Source organism: Peromyscus californicus, unplaced genomic scaffold (genome assembly GCF_007827085.1).
Source record: "Peromyscus californicus insignis strain IS unplaced genomic scaffold, ASM782708v3 Scaffold_21__1_contigs__length_65335640, whole genome shotgun sequence".
Classification (NCBI taxonomy): domain Eukaryota; kingdom Metazoa; phylum Chordata; class Mammalia; order Rodentia; family Cricetidae; genus Peromyscus; species Peromyscus californicus.
Genome location: NW_026294514.1, coordinates 38528116 through 38541238, shown reverse-complemented (window position 1 = coordinate 38541238; position 13123 = coordinate 38528116). Strand labels below are relative to the sequence as shown.

Here is a 13123-nt window from a genome sequence, read left to right as displayed (position 1 = left end):
CTACCGAACCAAAAAGACAACAAGATTTTAAAGCTCCCTTGTGGGGGCTGGGGAAATAGCTCAGTGCCTGCTGCATACACATTAATCCCCCAACACCCATGTGAAAGCCAGGTGCAGCAGCAGACATCTATAACCTAAGCATTGGAGGGCCTTGGGCTTGGGGCTGGGGCAGAGGCAGAGACAGGTGGACCCCTGAAAGCCAGTCCAGCTGACTCCATAGACTCCTGGTTTAGTGAGACACTGTCTCCAAATGCAATATGGAGAGCACCTGAGGAAGACACCACTCCTTGAATTCTGGTCTCCATACATGTGTGCACATTTGCGTGCCTACCCACACACGTGCACACACCCATACATACATACAACACACATAATAAAAACAACTCTACCAGGGTAGGGAAATACAGGAACAGGTTCTCCTGTGACCATGAATTGCTTCAGAGTTTCTGAGGGTGTTGTGCAACTATGTATTTAAAGTACACAGTCCAACTTCTCCAGCTCCAGGACAAAGTAGACAAGGTGAAGACAAATATTACAGAAAACTGGAGAAATCCAGATGTTCACTGATATGAGAGAGTAAAATAAAATGTCTTTTTAATTGGTATATTTTAATAAGGAGGCATAAATATATGTGAATAAATATAAAAAGTTCATGCTCCACACAAACAGCAAAATACTACATAGCAATGAAAACAATGAAAACTAATACCTGTACTTATTGAAATATATCAAGAAAAAAGCAGTTTTCATGAAGACCATGACCCAGGTTATTTAAAAAATAATCATATTTAGCCAGGTGTGGTCACAGATGACTGTAACCCTTGAACATGAGGGATGAAGCAGCAAGATCACCATGAGTTCAGGGCCAGCCTGGGCTACATAGTGAGTTCCAAGCCTGGGCTACAAATAGTAATATTCATTATCATTTTTGCTAGATGTGTTGGCACACACCTATAATCCTAGCATTTACCAGACCAAGGCAGGAGAATTTCCAATTCTAGGCCAGCCTAAGCTATATATTAAGACACATCTAAAAAAAAAAATCCTCCTTTATTTATAAGTATAAAAATAAAACAAATCTAGAAAGGCTTGGGCCAATATGTCAATAGTCATTATTTTGAGTTACAGAGTTAAAGGAGATTTTAACCTTCTTGATTATCATTTATTTTATAATCATGTGCTACCTTTATAATAAATATATACAAAAAGATAACATTTTGAAAAAGGTTATTACTTGCCTATGTCTGAGGCCAAACTATAACAAGTAGCAGGCTAATCTTTGACTCAATTTATCAGCCTACAAAAAGTTCAGCTATTTGGAGGTTGGGAGAAAGAAGGATAGAAGCTCAGAAGAAGTAAATGTTGGCTGGGTGGGCACTGGGGCCAGATCAGGACAGCATCAGCTGCTGGAAACCAGACATGAGTGAGAACACTCCACAGTTGTGTTGCTGACATTCCGAGCATACTTGGCTCCCCACAGCGTATTGCACCTTCTTGAGAACAAGAACAATACTTATTTTTAACTTTTGTGTTAGTACTCTTTTAGTTAGGGTTTCTATTGCTGTGATGAAACACCATGACCAAAAGAAACGTGGAGTTTATTTCATCTTACAACTTACAGAGTCATCGCTGAGGGAAGCTGAGCCCAGAACATGAAGGGAGAAGCTGATGCAGAGCCATGGAGGAGTGCTGCTTACTGACTTGCTCTCATGGCTTGCTCAGCCTGCTTTCTAATAGAACCCAGGACCACCAGTCCAGAGATAGCACCACCCACAATGGGCGGGGCCTCCCTTTCAATCACTCATTAAGAAAATGCCTGGCAGACTTGCCTGCTGGCCAATATAGTAGAGGCATTTTTTCAAATGATAGTCCCTCTTCCCAAATGACTCCAGCTTGTATCAAGCTGACGTAAAACTAGCCAGACACGTACCTAGAAGTGTATTAAATGAACGTAGGGAAACAACTTTGACACAATACCCACATCCAAGTTTAGTAAGAGTCCAAGATAATACAGGAAGACATTGATTATTTATGAAGTAAAATCCCCAGACAGTGAGCCCTCCCCCATTTCACAGACACAGCTAAATTAGTGGTTGTTCTTGTGGTATTTTGAATTAAGAACCACTAAAGTGAACCCTTTGCTTTTCTGGGACAGCAAATGCCGGTCAGCTGGGGCTGGAGAATCAGCTATGGTTAAGAAGAGACCAGTATCACTGAGGCAGAATTTTCTGGGAAGTGTTTCCTCAGGGTCAGCACGTAGAGGCTGTGGTCTAGAGGTGGCGATGAGTGGATGAATGAATGAATGAATGAATGAATGCGTGCATACATGAGTGAATGCCTAAATAACTAAATAGATCATCAAGCGCACCCCCTGAATGACATCTTGCAAACTGTGTTACAAAAATGCTGACCGTGCTGGGTGCACACCTTTAATCCCAGCACTCGGGAGGCAGAGGCAGGAGGATCTCTGTGAGTTCGAGGCCAGCCTGGGCTACAGAGTGAGTTTCAGGAAAGGTGCAAAGCTACACAGAGAAACCCTGTCTCAGAAAAAAAAAAAAAAAAAAAAAAGTACTGACCGTAGCTCTCTGGACAGCTCCTGTCTTCCATGGTCTGTTACAGTGTGTCCCTGCTTTGTGACACACACCAAACACAGGGGCCGTTCAGCTAACTAGACTCTGCTCTGTCAACATGGGAATTGCTCCATCATGCGTGGAGTCATCGGCCTTTGACACAAGGGCGTGTCTGTGTTGTTGCCAGCTGTCCCCCCTCGAGGGTGGCGCCTCTTCTGGTACCTGCGCACACCAACATCAGCATCAGCTCTTGCTCTGCTCTTCCTTCGTCAGCAACATCACTGTCCCTACCCTGCTCACATAACCCGTGAGGAGAGAGACATGCTTGCAGGAAAGCACTGGATTTCTGTTACATAGCATGCGAGGATTCTAAATTCAGCCTTGGCCATTTGATTTGTTGGTGCCATTCTCCTTTAGCGGGTCTGCAGAAGACATTTACCCAGAGAACATGCCCTGGCGGTTTAGGGGCCATGAAAAAGAATGTCCAAAGTCCAAGTCATCTGAGCGCTTCACAAGTAATGCAGACCTATTAACACTAAACCCAGAGGTCTACAAATGTTTCTGCCATCATCTAAAGGACCTTTGTAACTCACGAGAGTTGCAGGAGTATAGATCATAGGAAAAGATTGTTTTTTCAGTTGGCAGGGGTGTTTTCTCCTGGGTAAGTGGCTCCCATGTGTCCCAGGCTCTCCTAACTAATTCTGTTCACATGCTAGGACGAACTGGCAGTGTGGCCCCTTCCCCCAGACTTACCGCTGGCTTTGATCGTTCTCACTTAAAGGGTTACTGATGGTATATTTTTATTTCCTTTCCTTCTGAAAGTTCTGGGGAGTTAGGGGAGGGCTCACAGTCTGGGGAACTTAACTTTATAAACAGTCAATGTCCTGTTTCCTGTCTTATCACAGACTTTTACTAAACTCAAATGTGGGCTCCTTTTCCCACGTATCTTCAGTTCTGGAACAGTCATTACATGTGTTGATTTTTGTTTGTTTTTGGTTTTGGTCTTCTGTTTGCCAGGCTCTCTTACAGGATTTAGGTTAGTTGACAGTGTCAGATGTTTCAGCCCATGGTAGGCTGGCCCCATATTCCAGGGCTTGTGGTGAGACGCATGTGTGGTAGAGCAGATGGAACAGACCTGCTCAACTTGTGTCAGCTCGGAAGAAGGGGTGCTAGCAGGAAGGAGCCAGGGCAAGACAAACCTTTTAAGCATGTGTCCACTGACCTCCTTCATCCATCGAATCCCTACCTTCCACAGTCCACCACTCACCAATCATCTATTCAATTGTTAATCACTGGGCTAAACCATTGATTAGGCCAGAGCTGTCGTCATCTAATGGTCTCGGAAACACATTCACAGACAACTCAGATGCGCTTCAACAGTCTCATCCGTGTCTCTCAATTCAATCAAATAGACCGTCACATTTGATCGTAGCAGATGTTTTCTTCTTCAAAGGGCAACGCCCACTTCATGGTGGTCAAAGCTCCGTGGTTTTTATTCTTGTGTGTGCGTTCAGGTAACACGAGGGAATGTCTGTCCCTTTGGGAGCCTGTCAGAGATTTGGTACCATTGCCCAACCAATGTCTTAAGAACAGACTTTCTGGCACGAGCCACCAGTTTGATATTTCCTTATTAATATTTTTAGAATACTCTGGGAAGCAAGGGTGAGGAGACAAAATCCATGGGTTCTTTTCAGAGCCCTTTTTATTATCTAACATAATGTTCTTCCCACAAAAGTGAAAAGCATACTTTGTTATATTGATAAACAAATTATAAGATCTGAAGCTTGCTCTATGAAGCCAAATATGTAGCTACGGTGATCTGTAGGGAATGTGTGCACCATGACCTCAGTCTGCCAAGCTGGCAGAGCCTGGATGAGCCATTAACAGGATCCCTTGTCTCCACAGATGCTGATGCAGAGATTGAAGGAGCCCCCGCAGCACCCTTGGATGTGGTGTCTTTGGATGCTACCAAAGATTACATCATAATCTCTTGGAAGCAGCCCGCTGTGGATGGAGGGAGCCCTATCCTTGGATACTTTATTGATAAGTTAGTGCTGGGCCTAACATCGATCCGAGTTCTGCTGTGGATGGACAGACGCGTACTTGATTTTTCCCATTATTTCTAAGTGAAATGCTTTCTCTTCTGGTTTTTGCCTCCTCTCCCTTTCTTAGTACATATTAATACCTACTTATTTGCATAAATTCTTTGAATTTGACAACCAACTCATGCCACTAACTTGGCAAGAGAGTAAGGACTTTGGAAACCTAACAGCAGAGGCCAGTGTAGACGTGAAATAGCTGATATTCAATATACTCAGCATCAATATCCCTAGTATGACAGTTATTTAAGAGTACTGACTTTCGGAGCACAAAAGAATTCCTTATACCATATGATGTGGTTTCCAGTTATCTATATTATATAAGAAATAGTAACAAAAATTCAGTGTTAGGCTGCACTCTTACCTATGAGTCCTTGCTGATTACAGTCTTCAGAACTTACGGATCCTGAGATTTGTGGATTTTACACATTCGTATCTACTAGGTTTGGGTAATACAAGCAACGAATTCAGATTATTGGCCCAAGTATGTGATTCCCTGACTTAGTTTCTCTTCTAATAGTCGCCCCAATTCTTTTTGCTTTTGTGTGTGGAAACCATCAGAGGCAGATGATCTATGTCAGCGTATTACTTGTAACTCAGACTCGTAACAGTAAGTGAAAGCGTGCCCCGTGTGCTCAGTACCTTCCAGAGAGGTGCTTGTAATCAGTTCATAGTGTTGAACTGTAGACATGACGTAAACGGAAGCTCCGCTTACTTCTGATGAATGTGGAGGATTACAGAAGCTCCTTTCCTACTGTCAGCTGTTTTGTTGTCTCTGACAAATAGCCAAGGGGTCTGCAAACTTTACGGAGGTTACAGGCAGTCAGCGCACGATGTTCTTCTCTGGCCTTGGTCTTTACGGGGAAGCACACCATGGCTAATATTTACCATCTGCTCTGACACTGTTCTAAACGACAGGCCTTGCTATTACCAGTAAGAAAGAGCTGGCCCAAGCCACGTGCCAGCAAGGAGACATTACCTCACCTAAGGTCACATGGGTAGGAAGTCCAGAGCTAGAGTTCACATATCAGCTCGACTCTAGGTCAGTGCTCTTCTGCTCGAACATGCTATAGAAGCTTCTAGAGAAGATACCCTTCACCTTTTTCCCCCTGCACACATGAAGTTTAAGAAGCATGTTCTAATGTGGCAGTGTCTGAACAGGGAAGTGGGAGAGTCCAGACAGAACCGCGGGAGATAGGTCTAGGACAACTGCTGTAGTCCCTCAGCTTTCTGCCACCACCCCCCCCCCCACACACACACACACAAACAGCAACTCCAGAAACTTTACAAAGCAGAGATGTAGGGAAAGTGGATAGAAGACTTGAACTGCAGATACATTTGATAGGACTTTACATAATGTTGAAGAAAACGATCATTATCCATATCAAAGAATGGAAAATGAGAGCGAGGAAGGGAACACAGGCCCCCCTCTATATTTTATATGGCTCCTGGAATTGCCCTCCCATGAGAACTATTTGAAAATTATACATTTTGAACATAATATCGTATAGGGGATGCATTTCAAACTAAAAGCCTTGTGTACTATTGGTAAAAAACAAGGAATTGCTTTATCATAATGCTGCACAATTCACTCCAACAGTGAATCTAAAGCTGTGTTGACTGGTAGCCTCATATGAACTATCATGTTTGTCTCCTGAGCAGCTCCCTGACTCTGTTATTGGGTGCCAGGAACTACATTAGCAGGCAATTAGAAATAAGTTTCCAAGCACTTCATTTCCCCACGGGAATCACCAGCTTCACTGTTAAAGAAACAAGCATGGCTGGGCATGGCAGGCAGTCCCAGCACTTAGGAGGTAGAGACATGAGGGTCATGAGTTCAAAACCAGCTTGGGCTACATAGCAAGACCTTGGAGAGAGACCAGAGGATGAAGAAAGAAAAGAAACAAATATATTACAATAACCTCCTAACCCTTGTACCCACACAGGACATAGAGATCATCAAGTCGGAAAACAGCAAACCGTTTCCCAAACTGCAGTACAAACAGTGTTCTGTTCTGTTCTGTTCTGTTCGTTTGCTTTAGTTTTTGGAGACAGTCTCCCTGTATAGCCTAGACTAGCCTCAAGGTCATGATCCTTCCACCTCAGGTTCCCAAATCCTGGGGTTACAGGTGTGCACCACCATTCCCAGCTGCAGTTATCTTTTAATTCTGCTTTTAAAAGAAAATGTCTAAAGAAGTTGACAAAGAAATCACTAACAGTGCAATTAAAGGTGTCAGTAGGGAGATGACTGAGGGATCCCCCTAAGCCTCTCTATAAAGATTCTGGAGAGTTGGCCCCATGGTTAAAGCACTGGCTGCTCTTCCAGAGGACCCGGGTTCAAGTCCCCGCACCCACATGGCAGCTCACAACTGTCTGTAACTCCAGTTACAAGCGATCCAACAACGTCTTCTGTCCTTGGCAGTTACCAGGCACACAAGAAGTACACAGACATGCGTGTGGGCAAATCACCTATACACATTAAAAAAATAAAACAAAACAGATTCTGGGTACCTGCACGACTTTCTTACCCCCATCTCTAACCCCTCTTTTTGACACACAAGACCCCTCTGCTGCTTGTTCAGGGAAGGGCAGAGGCTTCATTCTTCCTGTAAAAAAGACAAGTTGCTGGCAGGTAAGATGTCTTAGTGAATAAAGGTGGATGCCCATATAACCCCACATGATAGAAGAGAAACATCTTCAAGTTGTCCTTTTACCTCTCTCTCTCTCTCTCTCTCTCTCTCTCTCTCTCTCTCTCTCTCTCTCTCTCTCTCTCTCTCTGTCTCTCTCTCTTTCTCTCTCTCTCAGAACTGGAATTTTTAAAAGAAAGAAATTAAAGGACACATTGAACTTGAGTGGAACGGAGTGAAGTCTAAACCTAACAAGCCGTGCAGGCGCTGCGTGTTTTGACACAGGGAAGGTCTGCAGGGGCAGGTGGATTTGTGCCTTGGCCACACTCAGTGTAACTTGTGCTAACCCCTCTTTCCCTCAGGTGTGAGGTGGGCACAGACAGCTGGTCTCAATGTAACGACACACCCGTGAAGTTTGCTCGGTTTCCAGTCACTGGTTTGATAGAAGGTCGTTCCTACATTTTCCGAGTTCGAGCTGTGAATAAAACTGGAATAGGCCTGCCGTCTCGAGTTTCTGAGCCCGTGGCTGCCCTGGACCCAGCTGAGAAAGCTAGACTTAAAAGTAAGCCCTCTTCATGTCTCTGCATCATCCTCGATGTGCCTTTAAAAAAGGTGTCACCGCAAGCAGTTCTTCCTGCGTCCACTAGAGGGAGGCAAACACACAGCATCTCTTTGTGGTCAGAAAATCCTGTGGTTCGGATGAGTCCAAGAACATAAAAAATATTTGCTTTTGATTCATTTTTTAAAGCTTTTTAAAAAGGTCATTTTATTTTATCTTTAAAAAAATTACTCAGAAAAGTGTATCTTGCTAATCTGTGTTCTAAACATTAGGTATGGAATGAAATATGGGAACAAATAGTCCAAAGACCATTTTTTAATTCACATTATTAGCGTATTCCAAATATAACTGCATTGATGGTTCAAAGTGAATTTCTTGACCTTGGAGTCGCTGTCCAAGCATTACTATCCATCCCTGTGAGCTTCTCCATGTTGATTAAGAAACAAATTTACATCTGACCCAAATTTGGGGTTCCATGTAGGTAATATAAAAAAAAATCTTCAGTGGTCCAGATGGTTCAGCAGGTGAAGGTGAAATACCTCCTGCCCAGCCTGCCCATCTGAGTTCAGTGCCCAGGACCCATATGATGGAAGGAGGGTGCTGACTCCTGTAACTGTCCTCTGACCTCGATATATGTACCCACACATACACATACACAGACTCGCAGGCGTTCACACCCACCCACCCACCCACCCTCATGCACAATTAAAATATAATCTAAAAAAAATCTTTAAAATAATAATCATTTCATCTATTTATCTTCCGAGCCTGAATGTCAAAGCCATGGTATATAATTATACCTTAAATGGGAACCTGTATGGCATCCCCAATACAAGGAACCATAAAATGACGTCATAAGAAGTCCTAGACAGTAACATGTCTGTCTCAGTAGCCCTCGTCCACACATTAGGTCAGCAGTTGTTAGCTGAGGGAATATCATGTAGGATGCTTACGGACAGCCCTTGTCTCTGCCAATGGTATTATTTACCAGTTGTAATCCAAAAACCTTCCAGATGCTATCAAATACCCTTGGGAATAGGAGATAACTCATGTGGAGGATTACAGGTCCATTCCGCATTTACAGTTTTATTATTTACCCCAGTTATTTTTCATGTCATCACAACCCCCCAAGGAAAATAGTCTCGCATTCAGACTCCCCTCCCTGTTAAATTAGTTAGTTCCATCTCATGCTTCTACTCCTGTTTTATGAATTCCAGTAAAAACCAGATTTTTGTGAATGAGAAACACATTGTCTTCTTTGCTACCTTCTTGTTTCCTACAGACACAGATGAAAAGTGCCCCAAGTAAAACAAGATTGAACCATTTTTTTCTTTCCTAAACAATCTATCATATCTGTCTGTCTGTCTACCTGTCTGTCTATCCTCTCTCTCTCTCTATCTGCCTGCCTACCTACCTACCTACCTATTTATGTGTGTGTGTGTGTGTGTGTGTGTGTGTGTGTGTGTGTGTGTATGGGTATATGTGTGTGTTTGTGTATATGGGTATATGTGTGTGTATGTGTATATAGGTATACGTGTGTGTATGTGTATATGGGTATATGTGTGTGTATGTGTATATGGGTATATGTGTGTGTTTGTGTATATGGGTGTGTGTGTGTGTATGTGTATATGGGTATATGTGTGTGTATGTGTATATGGGTATATGTGTGTGTATGTGGGCATGCATGCCACAGTGCTCATATGGAAGCCAGAGGACAACCAAGTATCAGGAGTTGGTTGTCTCCTTCTACTACGTGGGTCCCAGTTCTCGAACTCATGTCTCCAGACTTGGCAGCAGGCACCTTCACCTGCAGACCCATCTCTCACACCCACCATTCTCTTTTTCGTGCTTTCAGAGCCACAGGATGGAGTTTTTAAATTATACCTTTCTTGCCAGGCGGTGGCGGCGCACGCCTTTAATCTCAGCACTCGGGAGGCAGAAGCAGGCGGATCTCTGTGAGTTTAAGGCCAGCCTGGGCTACAGAGTGAGTTCCAGGAAAGGCACAAAGCTACACAGAGAAACCCTGTCTCAAAAAAACAAACAAACAAAACAAAAAACACCTTTCTCCTCCATCTTCCTTACTTGTGATCTAAGCTGACTTCCCACGGACAACACTTTTCCGAACACAACAGGAAAGGTTTGGCCCCATTCAGCTCTCCCGCCTTATCTGCCTCTGGTCTCCTCTGACCTTCGTGATAACACATAGAGAACTACTGGGCTTATGACTGTCCTCGATGTTTCTCCCAAACCTGTGTTGTCTCTGAAGAAGGCCTGAGAAAGCCTATGTGTTTGTGTGTGTGTGGGGGGGGGGGGAGCTGTGTACTGAGCAGTTACATGATCACAGGCTACTCACTTACCTTGTATAAGTAGAACTACAGAAAATTCAACTCAGTCCAGGGAGACTCTAGATTCTGGCAGGGGCCGTGCTTCCCCTAGCACCATAGACATGCTGACAAAGATGCATTAGGAAGACATGCAAGAGGACTAGAGCCTGTTTGACTAACTCAGCCAGTGTATTGGTTTACCAAAGAGTCAAAAGCACGTTTGTGACCATGCAGCTTTTACACTTGTCCTGTCTAGGTCGTCCTTCAGCACCCTGGACTGGACAGATCATTGTCACTGAAGAGGAACCCACAGGTAAAAACTCTACCTCTCCAGATGCCACTGTGGATGTTTTGCTGTGCAAATTTAGCTTTGCTTGTAAAAACATACGTGTTATTGTTTGTGACGCTTTGGAAAGGGATGGTAGCTGAACTAACTCATCAGAGACTCACGTGTGGGGGGGTGGGGCTGAGGATTGAGCCTGGGACCTAGTGCAGGCCAAGGACACACTTCGCCCTTTGAGCTGTTCCTCCAGGCCCCAAAGACATACTGTGGTACAGTTGTCGTAGGATGAACGGTGCATATGTGTGTGCACATGTGACATCATGGCCGTGATCAAAACAGTAAACATGCCCACCACGTCTAAGCCCCAGTCATGTTCTGCCAGTGGCTCCTCCTTTCACCCCTCCCCCATCTCCAGGTCATCTCCGGCCTGCTTTCTGACACTACAGTTTGTATTGTCCACGTTTGTTTTACAGAAATAGGGTCGGACTCATCTTTGTTTCCTTTGGTCAGCACACTTACTTTGTGATTTATTCATGTAGATGTGTCTATCAATGAATCACAATTCATCCATGCCCCGCTAAAGTTTCTGTAAGCCAGATATGTCTGTGTAGATGTGTGCATTCACTTCTCTAGGGTGGACACTAGGAGTGGATAGATGGCCTCTGGGATACGTGACTGCTTCATTTTGCAAAGGGGTTGCTGTTTTTCCGGAAATGATTGTTCCACTTTACATTTCTACCAGTACTGTGTGAGAACTCCATGAGAGACCCCTGGTCCCCTAGTCCTTGGGAGGAGCAGTTTTTCTAAGTTAGCCTTTCTAGCGTGCTTGTTGTGATGTTTCTGCCTTTTTGATTCATATTCTCCTAATATCGAAAATCTTTCCATGTCCCATTGCTGTGTCAGTTGGCATTTGTTGTTGTTAAATCTGAGTGTTTCGCCTTTCTCCCCCCCCCCCCCCCCCCCTTGAAATGGCATTTGCTCTTACGTTTTAGTCAGTGACCTACTCTAGATTAATGTTTTCTGGATTGTGTGGGGGACCCCAGAGTGTATTGTGACTTGCGTGTGGCTGTCGTTGTTTGGACCGTCTATTGAAATGTGGATCTTTCCCTGTGGAATTTGCCTTGGCACCACAGTCAAATCCCACTGAGCACACACCTGTGGATCTACTTCTAGAATCTCCGACAGCCAGTTTTATTTGCTCTACATCAGTATCGCACTGCCATGACTACTGTGGCTGTTACGGTCTTCCTCTGTTCCTAAGTCTGACTACAGTATAAGCCAGGGAGTCTGAGCTCTCTCATCTTGTGCCACTGTTCTCCAGAGTTGTAACTATCCTAGTTCTTTGTCTTTTCATGTCAATTTAAATCAGCTTATGAGTTTCTGCCAAGCTGCTGAGCCTAAGATGACATTTAACAACATTTTCTTTAGTTTGTGAAAAAGCAAATGCCACCTTTTACTTAGGTAATCAGTGTAATAATTTCTGTTTATGAGTCTTGCACATTTTTGTCAGATTTATCCTTATTTTATATGTCTGATATTTTAAATTCCATTGTTTTGCATTTTAATGTTTTTATGCTAGTGTATAGAAATACAATTATCACTTACATATTGACCTTATGTCCTGAAACCTTGTTAATTTGTTAATTCTCAAAATAATTTGAGATTTTTGTTTGTTTGTTTTGGTTTTTTTTCAAGACAGGGTTTCTCTCTGTAGTTTTGGTGTCTGTCCTGGATCTCGCTATGTAGACCAGGCTGGCCTCGAACTCACAGAGATCCACCTGGCTCTGCCTCCCAAGTGCTGGGATTAAAGGCGTGGGCCACCACTGCCCTGGCTGAGAATTTTCAATTGAAGATTCTCGGGGTTTTAATTGTGCCATCTGTGAATAAAGATGAATTCTTTGCTAGAACCTCTAGTACAAGGTACAATAGGAGCACTGAGAAGGAACCGTGAGATCAAACATCTCAGGGGAAAAGCGCTTAGACATTGCCACAAATCTAACATTACTATGGAGATTGTGTGTGTGTGTGCACACGCATGCGTGCACGTCTATGTGTGTGTGTGGTTCATGCATGTTTGCATGTGTGTAGGTGCACATATGTGCACATGTATGTGGAGAGTTCACAGCAAGTGTATTCCTTGATTGCTCTTTACTTTGTTTAATGAGGCAGGTCTCATTGAACCCAAAGCTAACCGATTCCAACTAGTGCAGCTAGCACTCTTGCCCTGGGGTTCGCTGTCTCTGTATCCCAGGTGCTGGGATTACAGGCAGCCTCAGTGCCTGCCTGGCTCTTACATGGGTTCTGAGGTTCCAAGCTCCAGCCTAGTGCTTGCCTGACAGGCACTTTGTGCACTGAACTGTCTCCCCAGCCGCTATAGACTTCTGTTTCCTCCTAGTCCTAGGTTTTGATTTTTGAGTATATATCAGACATGTATGGATGTTAGAGTTTGTCGAGTGCTTTTCCTGCATCTACTGAGATTATTTGTCTTTTTCCGCTAAGTTGGTAAGTTGCATTGATTGGTTTTCAGCTAGACATCTTCACATTGAGGATCGGTGAGATGGCACAGGAGATTGCAGCCAAGCCCAGCAACCTGAGTTCAGTTCTCAGGACCCACATGGTAGAAGTAGAGAACAAATTCCCAAGGTCGTGTTTTTTGACTTT

General features: G+C 43.9%; 1 protein-coding gene across 5 annotated transcripts in view; it reads left to right on the top strand.

The window, feature by feature from the left end:
* Myom1 (myomesin 1) overlaps nucleotides 1-13123 on the top strand; it is a 144166-nt gene that overhangs the window by 60209 nt on the left and 70834 nt on the right. For all 5 annotated transcript variants that reach the window (XM_052750102.1, XM_052750104.1, XM_052750100.1 and 2 more), the window contains 3 exons: nucleotides 4476-4617; nucleotides 7659-7858; nucleotides 10436-10492. In XM_052750102.1, coding sequence (XP_052606062.1) covers nucleotides 4476-4617; nucleotides 7659-7858; nucleotides 10436-10492 — 399 coding nt within the window. The remainder of the gene's footprint in view (nucleotides 1-4475; nucleotides 4618-7658; nucleotides 7859-10435; nucleotides 10493-13123) is intronic.